Source organism: Silurus meridionalis, chromosome 21, assembly GCF_014805685.1.
Source record: "Silurus meridionalis isolate SWU-2019-XX chromosome 21, ASM1480568v1, whole genome shotgun sequence".
Taxonomy (NCBI): Eukaryota; Metazoa; Chordata; class Actinopteri; order Siluriformes; family Siluridae; genus Silurus; species Silurus meridionalis.
In genome coordinates this window covers 15,280,811-15,308,107 of record NC_060904.1, presented here as the reverse complement: position 1 = coordinate 15,308,107, position 27,297 = coordinate 15,280,811, and the positions used below count along the sequence as shown (strand labels likewise).

Genomic DNA, 27,297 nt, shown 5'->3' with positions numbered 1-27,297 from the left:
CCCTAACTGTACTGAAATTAAACTGAACCGAGATTAAAAAAACAATTATTTACAATTCTATTGTCCATCTCTTGAGAAACCTACACACAGCTACGTCCATCATTCTTATCTCATGTACCTCATAGAAGCCAGGTGTCTCATGGCCACATCCAGAGCCTGGACTGAATCCAGAGGAACCTGGAGCCTCCCGCTCACCAGCGTCTCCTGCAGAAGCCGCCATGACACCTTCGCCAGCCAGCGGATGGACACCTTAAAGATCCGGTCTTTCCCTTCACCCGGAATGGTCACCTCAAAGTCCACCTGAGATACACCAGATAACAGCGTAAGAAAGATTTGCAACACAATGAGGTGGGCAGAAAAACCTCAGACTTTTCCTGACCTTCTCGCTTCCTATAGGAAGGGCCAAAACTGTGTAGATGTTCTTCTTGCCATCGTACACCGGCTTGCGGTCCCCGAAGAGCTGCGGTTTAAAATGCTGTACCATGTACTCCACGACTTCCCTGAGCACGAGGGTGTGAGGTGTTTTAGTAGCTGCCATGGTGCACTGGACAGGAATTCATTCATCGATAGGATACAACAAAGTACATTTTGTGAAATGACTGGGACTGTACCTGTTGACTCGACGAGGACACTTGTCGGGTTTGATGTCCACCTCGTAGTGGTAGACGTCCATCTTGGGGATCTCCACCTCAAAGTAGTTGGCCAGCAGCTTGATGGGCTTCCCAACGGTACCCATGCCCGGCCTCCGGGGAGCCTGGAAGACTTGCTGCAGGGGCGGGGGGTACAGCCCCATGGGCACTAAAGAACAGAGTTGTAAGAAAAGAAAACGTTTTTCACATCACTCACAACTGAGCACGAGATACAAATTTCCCCGATACCGCAGTACAAATTGCTGTGGAAAAAGACTGCTTCTCTTCAGGAGCATTCGGTACAAACGCTTTCTTTTTTTTTTTTTACACTAGAGGTAGTAACATGCACAGCAGGAAGAGAACTGCCTCAAAGTTGTTTGATCGGTTATCGAAAAAGTACGATGCAACCTATCTATCGGTATAAAATCCTCAATCGGTCGATCTCTAGTCTGAAACCCAGGTTGCAATCGTTTCCTGTGTGCTGCACCTGATGTAATCACACTCCCATCTGAAACTCCCGTCTCTCACCACGTACAGTTATGTCAGTGTGATACGCTTCAGTGTTTAACACCATATCCATATTAAAACAAAAACCAAAATAAATACATATATGATACATTTCCTGCCTAACTAATACAACAAATTGCTTTTTGCAGTGCTTCCATTCACTTTCACAACAAAATGAATGTAATAGAATGTCACCGTGTTTGTATTTAACGTTCTCCTGTGAAGCCTGTAACGGGATATGTCTCGGGCCTAATGACAACGCATCAGCAGATGTTAGCATCACTGTGAGAGTGATCGGGTTTGAGAGGAGACGGTGTCTACAGGGATGAGATCACATACATCAACGAGAGAGAGGGAGAGAGAGAGTGATGGAGATTTGGTGTTGGAGTAACGGTAAGGATGAGATCATCATTACAGCATACAGAAGAGAGTAGCTAGAAAGAAAGGTAGATAAAGAACAAGAAGAGAGAGAGAGATATATAGAGAGAGAGAAGGGAGGGGATGATGTCAGTAAAAAGAGATCAGGAGATGGGATTAAACATGCGACATGTGTAGATGTGTGTAGACAAGGGGACAAAAGACAAAAAAGGGAAACAAAGACAAAGACACGAGGGGCGGATGGGGGTAGGAAAGAGTCCGAAAAAGCATGAACGAGACTTTAGAAAAGGAAGGCATATCCCCCCAAAAAAAGGTTGTGTTTGAAATAATCCAGCTTCTCCCGAGACAAAAAACAAATAGTTTGAGTTGTTTGACCTGGCCTACAAGTCAAGCCAATCAGTTGAACATAAACAAACAAAAAAACGATTTAATCACCATTTTCAATGTCCTAACCATCCCTAGGATCCAAGCCAAAAATATTCCCTTGTGTGTCTGCTCAGCTTGACATGGGTGCTCAAATCGCGCTCGTTTTATGAATCGGCAAATTTTTTATTGGAATACTTTTGGGCTCATGAAGCATTAAGAACTTGAATGAAAAAAATATATACAATTTAGGGTACAAACATGATGTTTTAGTACCTCGGGGCTGAGCAACCTGATCATTTGTCCAGGTGGATTAACAAGCTTGGGAAAAGTTTTAGGGTTTGGTCTCACAAGTAGCAGCAATGCTACAGTTATATTACCATAGAATCAATAGACAAATGGTGTTAGTATGATAACTAACACTCAGTGGTCTAACGTTTTGAAACATGGCCAAGAAGTCAAGCCGATAGATGTAGATAAATAGTAAAAAAATTATATTTCAAATACTATGTTGCCATCTTGATTTTCTTCATTTCCTCATGAAAAGTTCCTTATTTTTCTTTAAATTTCTCTCAAATGAAATCAAACTAGCAACATTTTGAGACTATGGATTTGAATAAGCTTCAAGCTTAGTATTCTTGTATTTCTAGCATGAGCCATTAAGTAATAAATGTAAAACCTCCAACTTCCCATAACTTCATATAAATAACATATTTACAATAGTAAAATCTTCCGTTATAATGAAATTATCCAATTTTTTTCCATCATCACTCGCTTCTATTTAACATATAAGTTAAAAATATAAAGAATTTCACAAACAATTCCCATAATTCACTATTGCACTTCAACAAATTTACTACCAAAAACAATGCTAAAAATTCCACAATGAGAAGATATCAACGTTCATTCGTTTTAGCTTCCCACCAAAGTAGAGAACAAATTAAACAATAGAACAATAACATTTAGTCCTGGGTTTTATTTGATCTTTTACAGTAGAGTGTAACCTCAGTAACCTCTTAAATTCTCTCTGCCCTGATTGGCCAGAGTCTCCTGTCTTTGTGTAGGGATTCTTATTTCATGTCTAAAATATAATTCAATTCAAGTTTATTTCTACAGCACTTTTCACAATGGACACTGTCTCAAAGCAACTCTACAGAATGTAAATTGCATTATAGTGTATATAATTGTATAATGGCATTTTCCTAACTAATTATTTTGTTTCATCCTGATTTACAAAAAGAATAAATCCTTTTCCCGTCCTCACCACTTGAAATTAAAGGCTATTGGTTGAATTTGGGAAACACTTGAAATTAAAGTATTAGGAAATCTTATTTAATGTTGGCTTGCCTTCAAAAAGATGTCAAAAGATGTCAACTTACAAAAATGTGCCATTTGCAATACACAATGTTACACAATAATACAATGTTTCTGGGTCTGGTGTGTTGGGCTGAACCGGCTGGTAAGCTTCATTCGGTTATTGCTATCATTCGGTTTTGGGCTTCTGTGTTTGAATTTTGACTTTCTTACTTGCAGGTATGCCGTTTGGACGACTCTACAATAATAACTTCCCCAAATACAGTTAATCTGCAATAGACATTATAAATCGGGTTGCATCGGGCATCACTGTTTGTCTTTACCAGATTTTAATCCCAGTTTCCTCTTACTTGAACATTCTGACATTAAATAACATCCCAAAATTTTAAATATTTGCCATTTACAACAAGTATAGTGTGCTACTATATAGTTTCCTCTTACTTCACAATTCCCAGAAACAAAGTTCAACTACAATACACACGACATGTTATGGTGAATCCCATGTTTTCAGTGTTTAGCTGTAATCAGTGTTTGGCATGATTCAGTGTTGGGCTTCAATCCTACCAGCTTCGCCCCAACTTTAGTCTTGCTTGCACATACTAACATTGAAGAACAACCTAAACTTTCAATAATTTGACATTTACAATACACCTTGTGTGTTACTGGGTTAAATATTGGGCTGGGTTTGGCATGTTGGGTTGAACTGGCTTTCAGGCTGGACTCAGTGAATGGATCTTTTGCTCCAAGTTTTTTCTTACTTGCAGGCATGACATCCAGACAAGTCTACACTAAGAAGTTCCCAGAAACACAGATCAAGCTACACTACACACAACTTGAGGTAAATCCTATGTTTAGGGTTTAGTGTTTGGTATCATTTAGTGTTTTACTTCAAATTTCCCAGCGTTTGCCCCCAGTTTCTTTTTTTCTTGGCCATATAATGTTCTGACAAGTTTTCAAGTTTGCTCAGGGGCACAGGAGTTGCAGCTTGGTGTGGCTGTGATTTGAAATCAAAGCCTTCCGATCCAAAGTCTGATGCCTCAACCACTAAGGGTTGGGCTGTGTTCTGTGTGTTTGGCTGCACTGGATATGGGGCTTCAGTGTTTGGATTTTTACTTGCTTGCATATTTGATAATTGGACACAAATCCTGAAGAACACACCTTATATGTTGGGCTACTTTCTGTGTTGATATTTATACATTAATTGGGTGCAGTGTTGGAATGTATTCTACATTCAAGTTTAAAATTAAGTTTGTTTAAAAACGTACCTTACGCTTGCATGTAGGTTGTTCAGAAAAGTTCAAGAACAGTCAAAAAAATAAGTTATAGGTAACTTACATTACACATTACTTTGTAGGGCTGGATTTCATTGTTGTGATTTAACCTGCACTTATGTTGTTCTGACAAGTTTAAGAACCCCTCGCCAAAAACACTACTGACATGGTGGCATCAAAAGGTTTTTAAAACTCGCTCTGTTTACAAGAAAGTACCTTATTTCTCTACATTTACAAACTATCAACCCGAAAACACTATTGCACAGCAATAGCATTCCTGCCACTTCTGGAATATGTCCTGGAAATCTTCTTTTAGAAGCATGACGAGCATCTTCTGCGATCCGCACTGGATCTCCGCAATGGTGTCAAAAGTGACCATTGAGCCGGATCTTCATCTTCAGGAAGAGGGCGAAGTATGCAGGAGCATAATCTGGACAGTAGACTGGGTGCGGAATAGCACGAGTTGCAAAACACCGACTTATGAAGGTCGGTGCTCCCTGCGACTGTGCGTGCAGCCTTGTGCTGCCATCTGGCTTGTTTTGGTGTGTTTCAAAACTAGTCTCGAAATGTTTGATACTGCCTCGTATCAACGATACACATTTTTACCCAAGATGATCTCACATGGAGTTGTTTTCAAAATCTGTTGCCACAAGACAAAGTGTTGACAAAACTATTTCTTTATGAAAGAGTGTTTTCTCTCTCGCTGAACCTGCCTCAATAGGGTCAGATATCTGTTTTCACTACGATGTATCCATCTGTGAACTCAGTCTATCCGTGAATCAGGGATGTGAAACACAAGCTGAGCGCTGACTCCTGCTGTATTGAGTGTGTTTTGGGTTAGGAGAAAGCGAGGGAGTCAGCAAGCGAGAGAGAAAAGACGTTTTGAGAAAGTACGACAGCGAGACTGACGCCCCCACATCACCAAAACGGCGCGCGAAAACGCAACTTCCCCCCCTACACGCACACCACATTCCCAGCCTCACCATGGCGACTCCACAGCAACACACATTGTCATGGAGATGAGGCGACCCGCGGGTGTGCGGGGGGTTCGGAGCGCTCGTTTGCGCCATCATATTGGGACGAGGCCATCAATCTTTCCCCGCACGTCCACTCTATGGAGGGATGCGAGGGGAAAAATTTGATTGAAAGAAATCAAAATGCTATGTGCTTGGGTCAGTTGCAAACAGGTAGCTTACGTGTGTGTACGTGTGTGTGAGTCTGTCTGTGAGGGCCAAGAAATGATAAAAAAAAAATAAAAACAACTTGCTTTTCGTCACACACGTACATAACACACCCTCAAAACTCTGGCCAGAATGAAGGCAGATGGTTGGAGTGGGAGCCAGAGCAACAAGAGTGAAGACAATAGCCCGTCCCTTTTACCCCACCCCACCCAACCCCTTCTTGAGGAGCCAAAACAGGGTAGAAGTGGAGGGCAGTAGCAGAAACTCGAGCACTCATTGGTCCGCTGTTTTGAGTCCAGATGTCTTGCTGATGGGTGTTGCCCCTCACCTCGCATTTAAACTTCAGAAAAGAAACTTCAGGAACAAATGTGGTGAGATCGGACAGGTGGTCCGTGCATGGACGCCGTGTTACGCTCTCAAACTCCGACATAAAGGCTTCAGCTGCCTCAGCGAACTCGAAAGCTTTGTTGCTTTTGCATCTGTTAACCCAAATTGGAGCAATGTTTTTTTTTTTTTTTTTTCATTAGCTCTCATAAAATCTCAACTTCAATATAACCTGGAACGATTGACGCTTTTTTTCGGAGTTTGTGGTGTAAATCAACACACGTGCATCATTCGATGATGTCAGACTAATAAAAACGAAACCTAAACACGTTAAACCCATGTTTATCGAACATTTACATTTTGCCAGATGCCTTTATCCAACATTTGAGAAGAATCCATTTCAAGGCCTGAATTGAACAGCAGAAAGACCAATTAATGGCTTTGCTGTTTCTGATAACACTGATCATTAATAATCAGATCTTTTTGCATGGGTTTGCTCATTTCTAGTTCATTCTAATGTCACTGCATATGTTGTCTATAATGCTGCACTGGTTTGGATTTTATTTAGTACTTATATATTGCTAAGTGTAAACAGCATTCTAATTACGCAAATGTTCCCTTGTGATATAATTCACAGATCGACACTGATATTTTTTGAGTTTCATCTTACTAAAAGATATCAGAGGTGATCAATTTTTCAAAAATTGTACATGACATTGTAAATCCACCAGTCACGATAGTCAGTAATCGACTGAAAGTTGCTGTTACACCTACCACCTGTTAGTCTCACACATTCTCCTCATTTTCTACAGCACACTTTATGAGATTTACATGTAAAAGTTTAGACATTTTTGTAGTTTTCAATCGTTCAACTTTTCGTTTTAGCTCCGCCCACAGGCTCTTAGGAGCCATTTGATTGGTCTCTGCTCATTAAACCACCATAATGCTGGGGCTGTATTCTAATAGTTATTTCAATGAACAATCAAATAATCGGATAAGAAGTACTTTTTCTTCATAAAAAAAAGCAATTATGAATATAGAAGAGAAAATAAGCCTTAAAACGAACAAGAAATTTGTTTCCTTTTTAGAAAAATTTACATTTTATTGCTGAAATTTAATACAAGAAAACCTTTAAAAACTAAACCCATTTAGTGCATTTAATTGCAATATTACATCAAAAAAAAAAAAAAAATAAAAAATATATATATATTATATATATATATTTAAATAATTCAGGTTACAATACAAACTTTGTAAACTTTCTGCCGCTTCCTTTAGCCTGAATACTATGGAAGCCTGTTTCTGGCACAAAAAAAGGTTTTTTTCTCAAAATTCCAATTCGCAAGTTTGACTTTATTCTTTGTAATACCAGCATTTCTGGTGCATCCACCCTTAACCATGTTGCCGGCCTGAAGTTTGAAGCAGTTAGTGTATGAACGAGGCTCCTCTGCTTCATCTGCTTTATTCCACTTCCTCCACAGCAGATTGTTAGACAGAGATCTCTCCAGGGATTCTATTGATTGTAACTTATTTCATAAATTAAATGTGTAAAGCTTTCTGGCACTACAAAGTGTTCCTCCTTTTTTTCATTCTGCATTGTCTTCTGTGTTACCTGTCCAGAGCGCTGTGTGTGTGTGTATGTGTGTGTGTGTGTGTGTGTGTGTGTATATATATATATATATATATATATATATATATATATATATATATATATATATATATATATATATATATATATATATATATATATATATACACACACACATATTTTTTATATTATATTAAAATTCTATTCTATTCTATTAAAATTTTATTATATTATATTAAAATACACACCAACAAAGTTCATTCTTTATTATTATTATGTCATAAACTATGACAACAAAAAAGTGTTATACAAGCCAAAATATGTTTTATATTTTAGACTGTCAAAATAACTACATTTAGTTTTGATGGCAGCTTAGCAAACTCATGGCATTTTCTCATCAGATTCAGAAGGTAGTCACTGGAATGGTTTTCAATTTACATGTGTGTCTTTTCAAGAGCTCATTTGTGACATTTCTTGCCTTAGTAATATGCTTTGGCATGATGACCAAGAGCTACCTCTGCTGAAGAGGATAGGTTTATTATTATTATTATTATTATTATTATTATTATTATTAGCAGCCACAGAAACCGCTGAACTGCATAAAGATTTCTGAGTTTGAGTCCCAGATATATTTTAACATATACTGTTCAGAGGAGACTGAGCAAGCCAGGCCTTCATGGTCAAATTGTGCTTAACAAACCATTACTTTCTTACTAAGAACAACAGACAGAAAAGACTTGCTTGGGGCAAAAAATACAATAGGTCAGTGGAAAACTGTCCTTTGGTCAGAAGAGTCAAAATTTGAGATACTTGGTTACACCCAAGGTGTCTTTGTTAAACTTACAGAGGGTGAACGAACATTTCTTTAATGTATGGTTTCCACTATAAAACATAGAAGCGAAGTTTGAGTGCATAGCTGGTTGGTGTCTTGTCAAATCGAAGGCACACTTAACCAGCATGGCTACTACAGCAATTTGCAGGCACATGCCACCTCATCTGGTTTGCACTTAGTGATGGCATCATTTGTTTTCCAACAGGACAACAGCACTCAACACCTTTAGGAGCTCCTCAAAATTGTTGGAAAAGCATTGCAGGTCATTAACTCATGCGGCTGTCAGAGAGAATTCTCAGAGTGTGCAAAGCTGCAATCAAAGCAAAAGAGGGCTACTTTGAAGAACTGAACATATAAAACATTCTGGGTTGTTTAACATTTTTGTTGGCTACAGAATTCCATGTGTTCTTTTATATTCTGGATGGCTTTAGAATGAATGTGCACTGCTGAAAATAATCAAAATAAAGAAACACACTAAAGGAGATGATGTGTTTGAACCTTTGGCTCAAATATATATATATATATATTATACAGTAATCCCCTACTTTACCGCTGTATGTATGTGTGTGTATATATATATATATATATATATATATATATATATATATATATATATATATATATATATATATATATATATATATATATATATATATATATATATATATATATATATATATACATATACATATATATACATATATACACACACACACGCACACACATGTATGTATATACTTTCGTGTGTTTTTTAAGCGTCGGTCGGCTTTAGTTTTTTTGTTGTGTTCCGCACAGTTGGCTCTAGTTGTTAACTGGTTTCCGGCCAATTCTGCATGACGACGATCTCGTCAGCGACAAAAAAACCCTCAGATTGGCTATTCAGCGTAGTGAACGAGCAAACGGAACTGACGAAAGCAAACAACGACGGAGTAAAGAGGGAACACAACAACACTTCTCGTCATTCTTGCTCTTGTCTTTGCAACTTAGCGAATCCGTGATCGCGGCAGGTGTAAACGTTGCTTGCCTTATGTATACGCAGTTCTAGCTATTCCTGTTTCCCTGTTTGGATGGTGAATATAGACTACTGCCACCTGCTGGGATGGGAGAGTAATGTTCTCTTACACAAGCGCAGAATGTATATGCTAGCTGGCGGTCGGCTGTAGTCTGTCCGGTGTGTTCTAATGCAACTCATTTTTGCCCCATCACAGACGTTGTCCAGTCGGCTTTCCTTTAGAGTTCGTTCTTTGGTGTCGGTTTGATGTGTACCTACTTTAAAACGACAGTCACCAATACTGAAACTAGTCTGGGTTAGAAAGAAATCAGCCCCAGTTTCAGCTTGAATTCTCCATGATATTTTGCAACAGGGTCTTCCGTTGCACAGCATTTATACCACATGACCATACACCTAACCACATTTCTGCATAATGCAACATTGCACAAATATGATTAAGGTCTGAAATCTATCCCGGGACCCTCCCGTACTGATGTGTCTTTAAGGCATGGATTCAATTCTCACTGCTGGCCCACTCCCATTGTTTGAAGGTCAATGACCTTAAGCAGACTTAATACAAACCACATCTGCCCCCCCATTCCACCAGGATCAATTATCCCTTGGGACCGGGCAGGGAGGTGCAAGACAAGGGTGTGCATGGGCAAGAGGCGTGGTTTAATCTGAATGAAAAGGGGGTGGGATGGGGCAGGGTGGGGTTCTCAGGACTTCACCTCACCCTGTATTCCCACGACCCCCCATCACCACCACCACCACCACCACCATGTCACACTTTCCCCCCCAGGTTCTGAACTGCTGTGGGTATACAAGGCTTTTTTAAGGGAAGCAGGATGACTTTTGGTTTGCTGTAATGTGATTGGATGCATGTCAGCCTAACAAACAAACAATTAACAAATAAACAAGTTCCTAACCGAAAGCATGGTTGCTGTTATTGATGTTAAATATTAAACTATTCACACTTTGAGGTGTGTTGCACGCGCACATGCATGTATAACTAATGCAATGCATATGTTCTGCATGTTGCATGGGGTATTTTTGTGCATATGCATTTTTTTTCGGAGAATAAACCCCTGTCTAGGGTTGACCTACCAGCTGCAGATGGTCCCGGCTCCATCCCATTCACTCAGGCTCCCCGCGGCTTCCTTCTGAACTGTTCAATCGCCACGGCGGCGAGAGCCTGGAAAGCGTGTCCGACTATCAGGCTCCTTCCCTCGGCGTCCTAGAGGCTCCTTTTTACCCCACCCCCTCCCCTCTCAGCTCCCGGGTGAATCCCCCAGTCGGAGCCCTCCGCGGACCCCGAACACAATAGCTTCCCTCCGGCTGCTTGCTCCCTCTCCAGACGGACCTCCGTCTTCTGTCCGTGCGTCTTTTTTCCTCCTTCCTCAGCGGTTTGTTTATGCTCCTGCTCACCGTTCAAACACCACTCTCCAGAGGAACAACAACAAAAAACGGCTGAGCGACACACAGACAGACACACAGACAGGCAGGCAGGCAGTTTCCCCATGAACCACCTTCTCCTCCTCCTCCTCCTCCACCTCCTCCTTCTTCTTCTCCTCCTCCTTTTCCACCTCTACCGCCTCCTTTCCTTCTTCTCCTTCTCCGAGCGCTCAAATGTGCGCTCCATCAGCGCGCTCGTCCTGGGTGCTGCCATCTAGTGTTAGGAAGTGACTACTTCACGTTCATTCAAGTGATTCCAGGGACTTTAATTATTAATTCTTTCATTCATTCATTCGTTCGTTTATTTGCTTGTTCGTTCTTTCATTCACTTAATAATTCATTTATTAATTCATTTATTCGTTTGTTGGTTCATTCTGTATTTCTTTCTTTCTTTCTTTCTTTTAATCATTCATTCATTTATTCTTTTGTACATTCATTCTTTCTTTCTTTCTTTCTTTCGAAATTTGTTTCTGTTTTTGTTTTCCCATTTGTTTGTTTGTTTATTTATTTATTTATTTATTTATTTATTTATTTATTTATTTATTATTTCTTTCTTTCTTTCTTTCTTTCTTTCTTTCATTCTTTCTTTCTTTCTTTCTTTCTTTCTTTCTTTCTTTCTTTCTTTCTTTCTTTCTTTCTTTCTGTCTGTCTTTCTTTCTTTCTTTCTTTCTATCTATCTATCTATCTATCTATCTATCTATCTATCTATCTATCTTTCTTTCTTTCTTTCTTTCTTTCTTTCTTTCTTTCCTTCCCGCTTTCTTTCTTTTTCTTTCTTTCTTTTTTTTAAGTCATCCAATTTCATGCTTCATATGTCCTCATATATGTAAATGCTTCTATATGCAGTATACATGTGCATACCACAAAACATATTTATATTTTCACATTTACAACCATATTTTATCTTTGGTCTTCTTTGTATGGTTTGTATTTGAAAAGAAAGACTGAGTTGGATTTCTTACGCTGTTTTCAGACTGGCCCATGGGTGACTAGATATGGGCGTGGCCAGTGACACAACAAAGTTCGAAAAGTTTTATGCAAATGTATGCAAATATGGAGCAACTTATTGCAGCCAGCACCTATAAAATCACAGCAAACGTTAATGTAACATTGTTAGATTTCTTACTTTAGTCCTACTTGCACTGTCACACCTGATCTTTCTGTTATTGAACTGTATTTTACTGCTTTTAAAAAGACAGTTGCTGCTCCGTACAGCCACTTTTACCTCTTCTGCACTTTAAACCTGTACACTACCTCAAAACTGTTTGTTTACATGTATAAATTCATGTTAACAAACAGAAAATCCAAAATAAAGATACAAAATAAATGTTTATTTATTAATAAATCGATTATCATTTTATATTTTAGAAAGCTGAACTCTGTATTGATGATGAAGATGAAGATGATGATGATGAAGATGATGATGATGATGATGATGATTACATTGATAAAAATACAAATGGGCCATATGAAAAAAATAGACAAATTAATAAATAAATACACAAACAATATCAACTAATAATATTACAATTATTATTATTAATAATGATAGTAATAATACATCTATAATACAAAATAAGTACATACATATAGATAATAATTAAGAGAAGAAGAAGAAGAAGCAGAAGAAGAAGAAGAAGAAGAACAAGCAGAATTACTATTATTAACAATGAATAAATAAATTAATCATAATTTTTCGGCTTATTGTAATGTGAAATGATAACCGATCACTAAAAAAAACGTGAATTAAATATTAATAACTAAATAAAATTACATTCTGCAAATGTATTTAAAAATTACCAAAAAAATTAATAGAGTTACAATTAATTGAGTATTTTATTTTTTTAGTCTCTGTTTTTCACGTCGTGCCGCTTTGAAAGCCCGCTCATTTCCGGTACGTCACTTCCTTTCCAGAGCAGAAGCTGACGTCACCCTAAAGACAGGTTAGTGAGTTGGAGCTTCCGATATTTGCTGTAAAATGGCTGGAAATCGGGCAGAGGGGAAACACGGAGCGGTCTGAGGTTTTGTGCGGCTTCATTCGGACAGTTTGTCACAATGTTACGTGTCAATGAAATGTTTCCACACTAACCTTTTTTGTAAACTAGACTGGGATTGGGACAGGGACATGTGTGTTAATGAATGATCAGCATTGAAGTCACATACACGTCCATCAGTACTGAATACTGAGCTGAATTCAGGCTTGTCTGAGTTATAACGTGTTATAAGGTTGTGTCTCAGGTGAAGCAGGAATTCCAGTACTGTACTGTACAGTGTTGTAGGATGTGATTTGGGGAAGTACCCTGTTAAAAAAACACACCAGGATCAGCTGACCAGCAATTACTGCTTCCCAAAATGTTGTGGGAATGTTAGTTCTTGGTTTTAATAGCAAACCTTTTTTACTTAATTTAATGTTTTTTCAAATTATAAACATTTTAGGAAATGTTTTGTAAACATGTTACAGAGAACGTTCCACTAATGTTCCTATAATGTTAAAAAATAACTTTCCAGTCACCCTGAATTGGTCAGGGAATTTTTCTCAATGTCCTCGTATTGTTCTTGTAATATTCTCCTAATGTTCTGATGGAATAATTTAACCACCTGCTCTGGCGACGTAGTCCTGAGAACGTTCCCCTAACATTCTGGTAACCTTTAAAATAAGTCGCACTTTTCAACTAACTGGAGATGATTCCGAGGGCGTTCCTCTAATCTTCCAGTAACCTGCAACTCATTTCAACTTCTCGGGAACCTTGAAACAACCTTTCTAAAAATCTCCCAGGAACGTTGATCTGATCTTAAATAACTGAATCCTCAAAGGGTCCTTGCACTTATACAGGATTTGAAGAATGTTCCAAACCTTCACAGGAATCCTATGGTAGCATGGGATGTTTCACAGAACGTTTCTCTTTTGGTCCTCTCAGGAACCATTTTAAGGGGAATCCCATAGATCTTGGTATTATGGTCTTGCTCGTGATTGTCAAAATATAGAGTACCAGTAAAAGGTTTGGAGACACCTGGCCCTTTAAGAGACATGTGCATGTTCTTTTTGTTTCTAGGGTAATTTAACTGTATGTAAATTTACTTTGACCAAACAAATATATAAATGTACAGATGTTTAACTTTGCTGGTTTCCTGGTGGTCTAGTGGTTAGGATGCGACGCTCTCACCGCTGCAGCCCCGGGTTCGATCCCCGGTCAGGGAACCAACCCCAGCCATTAGGGTTGCACAAGCCTTAGTGCCGGTCTCAAGCCCGGATAAATGGGGAGGGTTGCGTTAGGAAGGGCATCCAGCGTAAAAACATGTGCCAAATCAAACATGTGGATGGTCCGCTGTGGCGACCCCTAATGGGAGAAGCCGAAAGAAAGTTTTACAGATGTTTAACTTTATTTTCATTAAAAAATTCTTCCTTAGCATGAATCATAGTTTTACACACTCTTGGGATCTGAACAGTTTATTTGCCCAAACATTCTGCTACAATACTTTGTTTTACTGTCTTGTAAAATGTGTTCTTCACTGATTGGTGTTTTCTTTCTGATGATCCAATTCATCTCAGAGCAGTTCAATAGGACTTAGGTGCAGTGACTGGGAAGGTCATAATAACACTCCAACCGAATGTTTGCTTTCTAAATGATGCTTAAAGAGCTTGGGCGTCATTGACTTGTTGTATGGAGAAGTTGTTTCCAATTAGCCACAGTGCAGATTAAACTACATGATGTTGAAGTATGAAATGGTAGACATGTTGGATCAGTATTCCTTTCACCCGGAGTAGGTCTCCAACATTCCCTGCTCCAAAACAGCCAAATTTGGACCCATTTGCCCACAGAATTTTCTGTCCGGTTTCTTGTGTGTTTCTTTTACCTTGTGTGTGAAACAAAACGAACATTCGTGTGTTTCAAAAGCTGTAGAAGACGAGGTGTTTCCAAAGTTTTTACAGCCGCCGTCTATATCTTATTTTGAGTTTTTTGAATAATAGTGACCAGTTATGAACATTCCCATAGTGTTATGAAACAGTACCCAAAATCCAGCCAAAGGAAATACAAAGGCTAATGTGTGGGTCAAATAAAATGTTTTGGGGTTCTGTCATTAATGTTAAAAATCTTTTTGTTTTGGCGTTAATGTTCTTATTCAAACCTACTTCTCACACTTAGATGTCTTGGATCCGTGAAGGAGAATTAAGCCTTCTTGAAAGGCTCTCTGCCAACATCTTAAAGGTGATTTATTTATTCATTTGTTTTTAATTACCTTCTGATCATGTAATGGGAAATTAAGGCTCTTTTTAGTCAGTTAGTGCATTTGGCTCACCTCACCTATAATATTCTCTCATAAACAGTCTTGAATAAAAAGAAATGTATCATTTATAAAAATGTAACTCTTAAATATGGGACATTTAACAATCGTTTGTCTTGTCTGATTCCCTTGACGGTGTGCTTATGATTGTCCAAAGGCAGGACCGATGCCCAAACACGTGGCCTTCATTATGGACGGGAACAGACGTTATGCGCGTAAGAAACACGTGGAAAGACAGAAAGGCCACACTCAGGGCTTCGACAAACTGGCTGAAGTGAGTCATTTAAAACCTTTATTAGGTGTAATTATAAATGGAGGAAAAGCACCAGGCGTCATTCATTAATAAATAAGGACATGTTTTAGAGTTTCCTATAACAAAATATCCCATGTGTCTTACTCCTTGTGTAGAACTTTAAAATGGAGTGGGTTGGTTACTGGGATCTCCTGCCGAGCATTATATCAACTTCTTGCTTTACAGGTCCACGTTTTCATAAAATGGCTGGCAGAACCACCATTAGTTGTTGGGCCTGTTTTTTAAGTGTTTTACACAAAATGAATAAAAGAATGTGGGTGTGGCTCCGTTTTCAGGGAAGTTTTTGTTTTGTCACGTCTCAGCCCCGGCTGTGAGAGACTTTTGGAAGGCGAATCTTTTCCCGCCAAAAACCCAGTTTGAACAGTTTGCAAAGTGATGTGTGAGAAATGTGACAAACCTAAAAGAAAAAAAAAAAATAATCTTAAATAATAATCACAATTAGTGAAAGTATTGAAATTGCAATTCTTTAACTTTATTTTTCCCCTTCATTTCTTTAATTATTTAAACCTGTAAAAAGCAGATTTACCCTTCATTTGTAAAAATATAACCAAACTACTTTATTTGATCACATTGATTGCAAATCTTTTTTTGATTCAATATAAACACATTTAGATATATAGATAGATAGATAGATATAGATAGATACATAGATACATACATACATACATACATACATACATACATACATTAATTGTACAAATGGATGCAAGTGCAGATGAATATTTAAATATATGAACAACAAATTAATATAAAGGCTGTGGGCAGTGAAACAAGTGCAGAATATGTTGAGCGAATACAGTAAAAAAAATATGTATATAAGATCTTTAAAAAACTGTTCACAAATGTGTGTAAGGCACAATATATGTAGAGAAATACGAGACATAAATTAGCAATATGAGGTAGGTACATTGTACAACAGTGCAAAAGGTTATATATAATATAAAAAAAATATAAAAATGATATATAATGCATTTATCGCGGTGGTTAATTTCTAAAATCTCCCGCAATAAATGAAAAACCACAATAAACGAAAAAAAAAGCTATTTTATGTACACAGTACTGTACTGTTTAAACGTTTTACTTCACTTTATAATTCATAATTATATTTTTATTAATACATTTTATTGTTTCAACATTAAACTCCATAAAAACTATTTCCTATAAGTTCCTATAAGAGACCGGGAAAATCAGCCAAAAAAATTTGTTATGTGGCAAATGAAATTCCTCGAAAAACATGCATACATACTACCACATTGACAATGTTCTCTTAAATTAAACACACAATGACTTAATTTTGTGAATGTAAAGTGTAGAAGGTACTGAAAGGATCTTTAGCAGAATGTGATTACCAAGATTACATCATTTCCTTTAGATATTCTTTGTCTCTCTCTCTCTCTCTCTCTCTCTCTCTCTCTCTCTCTCTCTCTCTCTCTCTCTCTCAGGCTCTTCGATGGTGTCTAAACCTGGGCATCCACGAGGTAACAGTGTACGCTTTCAGCATAGAGAACTTTAAACGCTCCAAAGAGGAAGTGAATGGCCTGATGGAGCTGGCTAAAGAGAAGTTCCTCCGGCTGCTCGATGAGCAGTGAGTCTGGCTAAACTCACATTGTGTAATAGATGCTGGTTATACACAACATATCCAGACTCCATGTGTGTTTGTTTTGGGCTTTTTTTTATTCTAGAGAGAACCTCGAGAAGCATGGGGTGTGTATTCGGGTATTGGGAGACCTCACGCTACTTCCTGAAGATCTCCAGCATGTCATTGCCAAAGCTGTGGTTTCGACTAGAGCACACACCAAGTAAGAACATACAGTAGCTTTGAATAAGAAACTAAGCTGAGATCTTCAGTTCACGTTAGGGTTTTTTTTTATTTATTTTTTTTAATATATTATTATATATATATATATATATATATATATATATATATATATATATATATATATATATATATATATATATATATATATATATATATTATTATACGATGGTTGAACCATCGTAACTCGGAGACCATCTGTAATTAATAAATAAATTACAGATGGTCTCCGAGTTACGATGGTTCAACTTGCGATTTTTCCATCTTATGATGACGAGAGCGTTACGACAAAATTGTCAAAATATTTAAAATTCCATGCAACAGGCAGCAGCAAACGATGTACGATACATCGGACGCGCAGTTGGAATGAGCGCATCTCTCTACCCTGTGAGATACCCCATCTCTCGCTAGTGGTCGACAGAGTTAAGTTGTCTCAGTGTGTGTTTTTCGATTTCAAACGGTTTCAAACTGCAAGTCTTCCAAGCGCCAAATTATGTCTCCTGTTGTAGTGGAAAAAAGAAGAGGAAAGCCATCAGTTTAGAGCAGAAAATGAAAATTATAAACCAGCATGAAGCAGGAAAGACTGTCACAGTCATAGGATATTTTTGACGATATGGAGTCGTCCGTTATCTCCATCTTGAGTAGAGGACTACCTGTGTGTATATAAATAATTTCTTGTTTTCTGACAGGTGTTTTTTAAACGTTTGCTTTGCGTATACATCACGCTATGAAATCGCAAATGCAGTCCGAGAGATGGCCTGGGGAGCCGAGCAGGGCCTCATAAAGTCCAGGTAATTACCCCCCCCCCACATTATTGATTCTTATTGTAGTCCTGTATGAAAAGACATGTACTATAATGCAGATGTTTGAAAATATCTGAACTTCCCCTGTAATCATAATAATTCTAGCGATACTCCGTCTCTGTAGATTACTGTGCTGGGTGATAGTGAGGTAACGTCACACTGAGATGCCATGATTTCTGGTTTATGAATAGTTCTGAAGCATGAGCATGTGATAGAAAGCCCTCTATCTGGGTGACTTGCTTCAAGCAATCCAACTGCAGTAACGTTTTAAATTCAGGGTCAAAAATAGACACTGAGATGCAATTTTAGTTTTCCTGCAAGAATGAAAAAAGCAGCAATATGAGGTGACAGACTGCAAAAGTTCTCAAGTTTCAGCAGTAACATGTTTTACTCACTCACACGTTTTCACTCTCTCTCTCTCTCTCTCTCTCTCTCTCTCTCTCTCTCTCTATCTCTCGTTCTTTTTCTGTCTTTCCCGTTACCTATTCATTTTTTGCTTCCTTTCTTTTTGTCTGTTTCTTGGTCTCCCATTGTCCCTCTTTTTTTTTTTTTTGCCTCCATGTTCTGTTTGCTCTCACTTTTCCTCTCCTCTGTTTCCGAGTAGCTCTCTGCCTCTTCGATTTTTTCTTTCTTTCTTTCTTCCATTCTTTCTTTCTCAACTTTCCCTCATATTTTGCTGTCTTTCTTTCTTAAAATCCCTCACTTCCTCTTTCTTCAACTCTTTCTCTTACATCTTTCTTTCTTTCTCTCTCTCTCTCTCTCTCTCTCTCTCTCTCTCTCTCTCTCTCTCTCTCTCGCATCCTTCTCTTTTCCTTTCTCTCTCATAGTTTATTTCTCTCATATTATACTGTCTTTCTCTTTCCTACTTCCTCTCTCACTATCTCTACATCATCCTTTTCACCCCTACCTCTCTCACTTTTTCACACTTGCAAACTTTCTTGCAAACTTTTTGCACACTTTCTCTTTCTTCACATACACAGTTTATTACCTTATCTTTCGCTCTCTTTCTCATACTCCATCGCTTTTTTCTCACTCTTTCTTTTGCATTCTTTTTTTCCCTTACTCCCTCCCTCCTGTCTCTCTCTTTCTTTCTCTCTCTTTCACATACATGGAGTCTCTTTACCCTATCTCTTGCTGTTTTTCTCTCTCATACTTCCCTCTGCTACTCTCTCCATCATCTTTCTTCCCCTACCTATCTCTTTTTCCTCCCCATCTTTCTCTCTCTCTTTCTTATTCACATGTACCTGGTCTCTTTCTCTTATCTCTTGCTGTCTTACATTTTCATGCTTCCTCACATCTCTCTCTCTCTCTCTGTCTCCTCCCTCCCTCCCACCATTTCCATCTTTCTCACTTTTTATTAACATACAGTGAGTCTCTTTTCCTTTCATACTCCCTCGCTTCTTCTCTCTCACACTATCTATCATCCTTCTTTTCCCTTTCTTTTGCTATCACTTTTCCCTCCAGAATACTGCCCCACCTCTCTCTCTCTCTCTCTCTCTCTCTCTCTCTCTCTCTCTCTCTCTCTCTCTCTCTCTCTGTATCTCTCTATCTCTTAATCTCTCTAGTGTCTGTAGCTCTCTGCCTCTCTCTTTCTTTTTTTTAATGCTACATATTTCCACAGAAATGCTGAAAGCTTAAAGGTTCAAGTCACTGCATTGATCATGTATCAATCAGGACCAAACACAGATCTCAATCACCATCAGCTAATTTATCACTTTCTGTAACGCACTTTTACATTCTGTCACCTGCTGTGTGTCTGTGGACCAAATTAAAAACTGAGGAAACTGTACAAGCTCTCAAACTGACCTACACGTATTATACATTTAGCACTCAAACACACACACTTGTCTATAATTATGTTAAAATGAGTATTACGATGAGAAAAATTAGTTTATTTTAATTTTATCAAATGAAAATGTAAAGTTTACTTCTTTTTTTTCTTCTAGTGATGTATCAGAAGCGCTGTTAAGCCAGTGTCTGTACACCAGCAACTCTCCCAACCCTGATCTCCTCATCCGCACTTCTGGAGAGGTGCGCCTCAGCGACTTCTTGCTCTGGCAGGTACGGAAGCCTACAGAAACCAAACTGAATTTCCAGACCGCCAAACCTTTTATACGTTTTTTTAAGAAATGTAAACAATACTGCAAGCAATGTCATGGGATCTAACTTGTACTTGCATTATCCCAAATTAACCCCACCCACACATCCAATTTACATCCAGTTTCTGTGCATCTGGGCAGGTTCCTGAGGTAAATTTGACCGCATTCTTGCTCTTTCAGAATTGTATGTAGATAACAGTGTTGGACGAAGTACACAAACAATTAACTTGACCTAAAGTAGAGGTGCACTAGGTAAAATATTACTCCTGTAAAAGTGCTCCCTTTAAACTTTCACAAGATATTTACCTTCAAATGTATTTGAGTATCCAAAGTATTCACAGCGCTAAATTATTTCCACATTTTAGCACATTTTGTTATGTTGCAGCCTTATTCAAAATGGATTGAATCTATTATTTTATAGTTATTGTCAGCAAAAGATCCAGGAAGTACCATGACCAGGAACGCCTCAGAGATTAGGATTTAACTTTATGCAAATGAGAAGCAAAGCATTTTGGTGACTGTCAATAAGTGTCAGGTTGATAGGACTTCTTTCCCCCAACCCCAACCCCCCACCACCTGTTGTCAACTTCATCTTCTTCCACATTTGGTCCAGTGATTTCTAGATGGGTAGTATGGAAAAAACATGGGTCGGGGTAACCATACACTGTACAGTCAAAAGTTTTTGGACACCTTACCATCACAACCAGATAGATTTGTTAAGTTCCTCATTGATGGTACAATAATACTCTTATGGGAAGGCTCTTCACTAGATTTTGTAGCGTAGTTGTGGGATTTGTGTTCATTCAGCCTAAGGCGCATTAGTGAGATCAGGTATTAGACTTTGGATCTGAAGGTTGTGAAACCACAACAAGCTGCCATTCCTGGGCCCCTGAGCAAGGCCCTTAACCCCATAGCTGCTTAGTTGTATGAATGAGATAAATGTAATTTTTTTTTTTTTTTTTTTTAAAACACATGATGTATTAACAATTGTTCCTTTATCAGTCTTTTTTGTCAATTTTTCATGTAAAAAAAAAAAAAACTAAGTAAGAAAACTGCTTTACTTCTGACTAAGGCTGCAACTAACTTAATCGATTAATCGGATGTTCTTTTTTTCTGATTAATTAGATTTAAAAAATAAAATAAAAAGTTTGCTTATTATAACTATATGCACAAGTCACACATTTAGTTTTGACATTTTATAAAGCTTATAGTGGTGTACATGAGGGGTTTCTCCTTTGAACAAATTAATTCATGCTCTTTTGCTTCTTTTTGTAAAAAAAAATAAAAAATTCAAAACACATTTAAGTATACAAAGTGAAGCAATTTGTGTTGATCAACATTTGTATTGTTTTAATGATAATTACAGATGGCAAGTTGACCACCATGTTTAAAATATCAATATAAAATATAATACGACATTGTTTTGACAATTTTTGTTAAAAAGAAAAATTCACAGACATTTTATAAAGATATCTAGAATACATAATACATTTAATCTTGTATAATCATTAAATAATATATGCATAACTTGAATATACACACATTAAGAAACAAGCATTTGAACGTAGTAAAGCTGCAGTAAATTACTGTTGTAGTAGACAAATGCTATCAAAAAAGAGAATGGAACGGAGAAACGCAGCAAGCTAACAGGGAAGATTTTTATCGTTTATTGCTGCTTCTAGATTTAGTGTTTGTTCGCACAGTTTAAATTGAATCCATCACTATGTGATGCTCGATGCATCACTATGGGATACTACTCGACGTTCGCGAGTGACTCCAGAACAGATCCAGTGCGACTGTCCCGAAGTTAGAAAACAGTTTACACAATAGCACTCCATTAAACTATACCATTTTCACATGATGAGGTAATACAGTTTTTTTCTTACCGTGCTGATGTTTTGCCTTCATCCGTGACGCACACTTTTTTCCTGCTGCCGGTTGACCCTGAACTCTCCGCCATTTCGCCGTTACGCTAAACCGTTACTTGAGCAGTCCAACTAATCAATAACGCCATTCGTTGACAACGAATTTTATTTTCAATTAGTTGTTGCAGCATTACTTCTAACTAAATAAAGCAGTGGGACTGGAGATTCCTTTTAAAAATGCTTAATAAACATCTCACATTTTTTACACATACTAGACATCCATATATTATATTGAGTATGCTGATCTAATGATTGCAGAAGGTAATTTCTGTCATAAAATTCTCCTGACCAACCAGAACTGAATGTTCTACAGCATTTTGTTTCTAAATTATAAACTAAATTAATGTAATTTTTATCCATTATCAGTTTTGTGAGACCTCAAATCATATATCTGCAATGTGTCATTAAGGGAATGGACACTAATTATATAACCTTTCCTTCCCTTTCCACAGACGTCTCACTCTTGCATAGTGTTCCAGTCTGTCCTGTGGCCAGAATACTCTTTTTGGAATCTCTGTGAGGCAGTTTTGCAGTACCAGCTGAACTACCGCTCTATTCAGGTAAGACGGCAGCCTGTCAACCAGGAAAATTATTTGTCACTTGTACATTAAGCAGAGTGCATATATCCCAGCTTGTTTGGAAGTTTGGTTTAGAGCACAGGGTAAACCACGATACGGTGCCTTTTGAGCAGAAGAGGTTCCTCAACAGTGGAAAGCTTGGTGGTGCGGTGGCTTGAACCTCCGACCTTCTGATCAGCAAACCAGAGCATTAATCGTTGCGACAGATATGAGGTGGTATCAAAACGTTTCGAGACTAGCTCTGTATAAAGCTCCCAGCATTCCTTCTACTTCTGCGATGTGTCCTGAAAGTCTTCTCTTTGTAGCGTGTAAAGCACCTTCCTGCATTTCACGCTGGATCTCCGCATGGTGTCAAATAAACTTTGAGCTGAATCTTCCTTTTTGGGAAGAGGGTGAAGTCCACAGGATCCAAGTCTGGTGAATAGGGTGGCCCTGTGGTCAAGTAAGACCATGTGGATTATTCTCCGATGATCATCATGCACAAGTTGCTGAATGGTTTCGACATTTTGAGGGATTGAGCTTGTTGAAGGTGTTCCTGATCTCTCGTCATCTAGTGATGATCTTCCGCTCTTGAAGTGCACGTGCCACTCAAAACACTCTCGGACGACTCATTGCAGCATCGCCGTATGTCATGTCATTGTGGCAGATTTGCCCAGTTTCACGCAGAATTTTACGTTGCTCTTCGTTCTAACTTGCTGTCCATGATCAATTTACAGATGTGGTAAAGCACATGGTCAGAATAGCACCGGTTAGCACCATTAGTCTCTAACTTTTTGATACCACCTCATAGATCACTTTGTTCATCAATTGCAGAAAATACTATGGTTCTGCTTTGTTTTGGGGTTTTTTTTAAGTAAGGATGTGAAGTAAAAAAATTTATATTTGGACCTGCATTTATTAGCACTTTCGAGTGAGCTCTCTCATTCAAACCAACGTGGCCATTAGGGAAAGTGGCTCGGTGGTTAAGGTTCTGGGTTACTGACAGGAAAGTTGGGGGTTTAAACCCGGTATCACCAAGCTGCCACTCTTGGGCCCTTTTTCAAGGACCTTACCCCTCTGATCTCCAGGGTCACTGTATCACCCTGCACGCTGACCCCTAATTCCTAACATTGCAGGTATATGAGAAGAAAGAATTTCATTGTGCTGTAACATACATGTGAGGAGTTAAAAGCACCTTTACCTTTATGGCTTACCTTTAAATGCAATGTGTGGTGTCATGTTATGTTCTAGAAAGCACGGGAGCTGCACAAAGAGGCTGAAACCGCGCAGCAGCTGGAGTCCGATCGTTCGTGTGTAGCCGAACTTCTTCGGCAGGGCAGAAACGGCAAGCCCATAGACGCCCACTCTCGTCACTCAGCACTGCTAAGCTATACGGCTGGCCGAGAGGAGCGAGTGAGCCGCTTCCTCAGCGCCCTTCAACAGAAAAGAGACAATTTCTTTGAGCAAATGAGCAGCCTGACTGCTGTTGCTTAAACTTTGATTGTTAAAAATTATCCAGTCCTGAATCACTAACTGCTTCCAACTTGTCTGATATAGTTTGGTGGCTAATTCCGATCCCATTGGTTGTGTCAAATCAGAGAAGCATTGTGTAGGGCTGTGGTGCTGAGTCCAACATGGCTGCCTGTAGATGTGGTTCCAAATCCCAAGAAAGTAAGAAGATTTTTTATAAATTAACAAATTTGTACATAGTTTCGACAACACGGATGATGTACCCCGTTTTATGGGGATTTGAGCTATTCAACTTTGTCTTAAAGATGGTTCTCAAAACTAGGTATTTAAAACTAGATGTCAACATCGATTTTAACATCTTTGAGGTGTGCGAGTTATGAATGTGTAGCTCTAATATGTCACTATTGAGCTGTGTCTTGAATCACATACCTGAATTTCCTATTTTTGATTATTTTTAAATCTTAACCCTTCTGAACACCTTTGGGATAAATGTCAACACTGACTACACCCCCAGACCTCCTTACTTTATATCAGTCCCTGACTTTACTAACACCCTTGTGGCTGATAAACACAAATGTCCACAAGCACACTCCAAAATCTAGTGGAACATCTTCCCAGAATAGTGGAGGAAATTATTAGAGCAGATCGGGATAAAATGTGGAATGCGATACTCAAAAAGCACATACCAAACTTATGACCAGGTTTCCGCAAACTTTTGGCAATATAGTGTATGACTTACAAAGATTACATAAAATTCTTGAATTGCATTTTAGGAAACTGGTTTGGGAGTCTAAGAGCACTGGTTATGGTTGGCAGGGATGGTGTATTATCTTTCAGCTTTCAGTCAGCGCAACATGGGCATCTGTGAGCAAAATAATTTAGAAGAAGGCAGATGGTTCTTTACTCTGAGTGTGACCCGGCAGGAGTTCGAAAGGTGCAGTGGTTTTACTTGTGTCACAGAAAGTATGCTTTCTTTTTCGCCATCTCTGGTTGTTAGGTTCCATGTTATGGGAGAAATAGCTGGTGAGTGGGAGAAGGTAAAATGGCAAATTGGGCAAAAATGGGGTAAAAAGAAAGATGAGAGATGAAAAAGCAAGGGACAAGGGTCAAAACATTCAAACAAAAGCCTGAAAGGAAAAAATAAGTTAGATCTAGTGCATTGCAAAACTGAAAATCACAGTATATCAGGTACTGTTGGAATGACATGAGTGTTACAGATCTAGAACACACTTATGTTTGTATTTTTGTTAGTTTCATTCCAATTTGAATCAAGCTGCCTCATTATCTTGAATATTTGGATTGAATGAGTCCACTTAAAAAGTATGATTTACATGCTATTATTTTTTCTTTCTTTAAAGATTACTACGTAGTACATGTACTATTTTGCGATTTGAGACACAGCTCTTGACCAAGTTAAATGGACACCATGGTTACACCATTAGTGGAACTTTTGCTTAGTGATTTTCTAAGCAAACCAGTGCTACTACATCCTCAAAGGGCTGAAGACATTGGACTGCTTGAGATTACTGTGACTACATGTGTATTTAAAGCCTTGTTTCTCTTACAAAATAAAAGATTTTAAAACATTTATTTGCATGTCATTTTTTGGGCTTACTTCAATAGGTTCTGAAAGATTTGGGAACAGTAAGGAATTGAAAAAAACTCATGAAGTACAGATATTTAAATATGTCAAACAAGCTGACAAATAAAATCGCATGAAGTTCAAGAAGGCTTATAAAACAAGGTGAGAAATCTAATTGGGTCTGCATTTTTCCACACTGATTGTAAAGTGAGTCATTATGTGAAGGAACATTTGCTGTCTGAATGAACTTGGACATTTTTTTTTTTACATTTGCATCAGGGTTGTGCTCATTTCTAGATACGTGTACCACCATCAAGAAACTGACAAGAAAACTAGCGTAAAGTTTAAGAAAGGTAAAAAACATAGAAATCTAATTGGGTCTGTATTTTTCCACATGGAATGTAAAGCGAGTCGTGAAAGGGAAGAAACATTTGTCTGAATGAACTTGGACATTTTTTTACATTTGCATCAGGGTTGTGCTCAGTTCAGGATTGTTGTACCAGCATCCTAGTACTAGGACACATTTTCACATCGTGTTGAAGGAGTGTGAAGCGCTGTCTAATTTTTCGCTTCAAATTTTCTATTAGGTGCTCAATCAGATCAATGCACAGCATTTGTGTTCTCATTGGATCAAGGTGATTGTTGACCTCGACTTTGGTTCAAGATGGCAAAAAGAATAAATCTTACTGGGGTTGAATAGAAGGAGGTTCAGTCACAAAGACCTACTCACCTGGCTTGTGTTTTAAAAATCAATTGGGACATTCTGTTGAAGAACATTAATCCATGATTTGAACCAGAGTGATTTTGAATCAGAACTAAAGCTGGTTATTTTCGTGTAAGAGCATATCCCGAAGTTTTTTTTTACCCCACACTAACGTGGCAAGTGCATTTAAAATTGATTCTTTATTAAGAAAAAACCTATTGCACTAAACCATTTATAGCTATATTCAACGTTACAAACATCCGCATGGAAAATCATTTGTTCCATCACCTGACCTGAACCATCACACCCGTATGTGGTTCTTCCCCCACCAATATGGAAGTAAACAATTGATTGGGTTGTCTTTGTATCCTGTCACACTACAGGTTTCCTTCACTGGAAGTAAGAGACATAAAGAGTGTTCCAGCATGATTCTGTCCCTATGCACAAAGAGGACCATAGTATGTTAGGGTTGTGTTAGAGTGGAGGATGGAGGATCCTGCACCGAACCCTAAGCTCAACCTTGATTTTCCAAGACACATACAGGATGAACTGGAATGCTGGAAGCCTCGTCACCAAACATCAACCACCCTAATGCCCCTGATATGATGATATGATGCTTTCATAAAATCCCCCTCGGCCAGTCTCCAAGATCTAGTGGGAAGCCCTTCTCAGAAGAGTGGATCTCATTAAAAAAACAAACAAGGCTTACATGTGGAATGGTTTGTTTAGAGATGCACATGGGGATACTTTACTTGAAGGTGTATGAAGGTGTCCACAAACTTTTGGCCGTAGCTTTTCGATGGCAAGGCGACACACACACACACACACACACACACACACACACACACACACACACACACACACACACACACACACACACACAGACAGACAGACAGACAGACAGACAGACAG

General features: G+C 38.4%; 2 protein-coding genes across 4 annotated transcripts in view; one reads left to right on the top strand and one right to left on the bottom strand.

The window, feature by feature from the left end:
* The window catches only part of ago1 (argonaute RISC component 1), a 36,806-nt gene extending 25,898 nt beyond the window's left edge, over window positions 1-10,908 (bottom strand). For both annotated transcript variants that reach the window (XR_006928930.1, XM_046877403.1), the window contains exons 1-4: window positions 10,486-10,908; window positions 612-798; window positions 380-500; window positions 119-300 (exon numbers count right to left, since the gene is read on the bottom strand). Coding sequence is in view for 1 of the 2 variants with exons in the window: in XM_046877403.1 (XP_046733359.1) it covers window positions 119-300; window positions 380-500; window positions 612-798; window positions 10,486-10,510 (515 nt within the window). In the remaining variant the exon portion in view is untranslated. The remainder of the gene's footprint in view (window positions 1-118; window positions 301-379; window positions 501-611; window positions 799-10,485) is intronic.
* Window positions 10,909-12,717: 1,809 nt separating this feature from the next.
* Window positions 12,718-25,686, top strand: dhdds (dehydrodolichyl diphosphate synthase). Of its 2 annotated transcripts, none has more exons than XM_046834048.1 (9): window positions 12,718-12,776; window positions 14,979-15,041; window positions 15,275-15,391; window positions 16,873-17,015; window positions 17,113-17,229; window positions 17,936-18,037; window positions 19,996-20,110; window positions 22,526-22,633; window positions 23,882-25,686. In XM_046834048.1, the coding sequence occupies exons 2-9, from the start codon at window positions 14,979-14,981 to the stop codon at window positions 24,122-24,124; spliced, it is 1,008 nt and encodes a 335-aa protein (XP_046690004.1). In that variant the 5' UTR covers window positions 12,718-12,776; the 3' UTR covers window positions 24,125-25,686. The 2 variants fall into 2 exon arrangements, with proteins under 2 accessions (XP_046690004.1, XP_046690003.1); XM_046834047.1 differs by lacking the exon at window positions 12,718-12,776 and adding an exon at window positions 12,781-12,854.
* Window positions 25,687-27,297: the final 1,611 nt, after the last annotated feature.

Coding starts and splice junctions, on each gene's coding strand:
- dhdds (XM_046834048.1), top strand. CDS start 14,979: ATGTCTTGGATCCGTGAAGGAGAATTAAGCCTTCTTGAAAGGCTCTCT. Junction 15,042..15,274: donor TCTCTGCCAACATCTTAAAG/GTGATTTATTTA, acceptor GATTGTCCAAAG/GCAGGACCGATGCCCAAACA. Junction 17,016..17,112: donor CTCCGGCTGCTCGATGAGCA/GTGAGTCTGGCT, acceptor TTTTTATTCTAG/AGAGAACCTCGAGAAGCATG.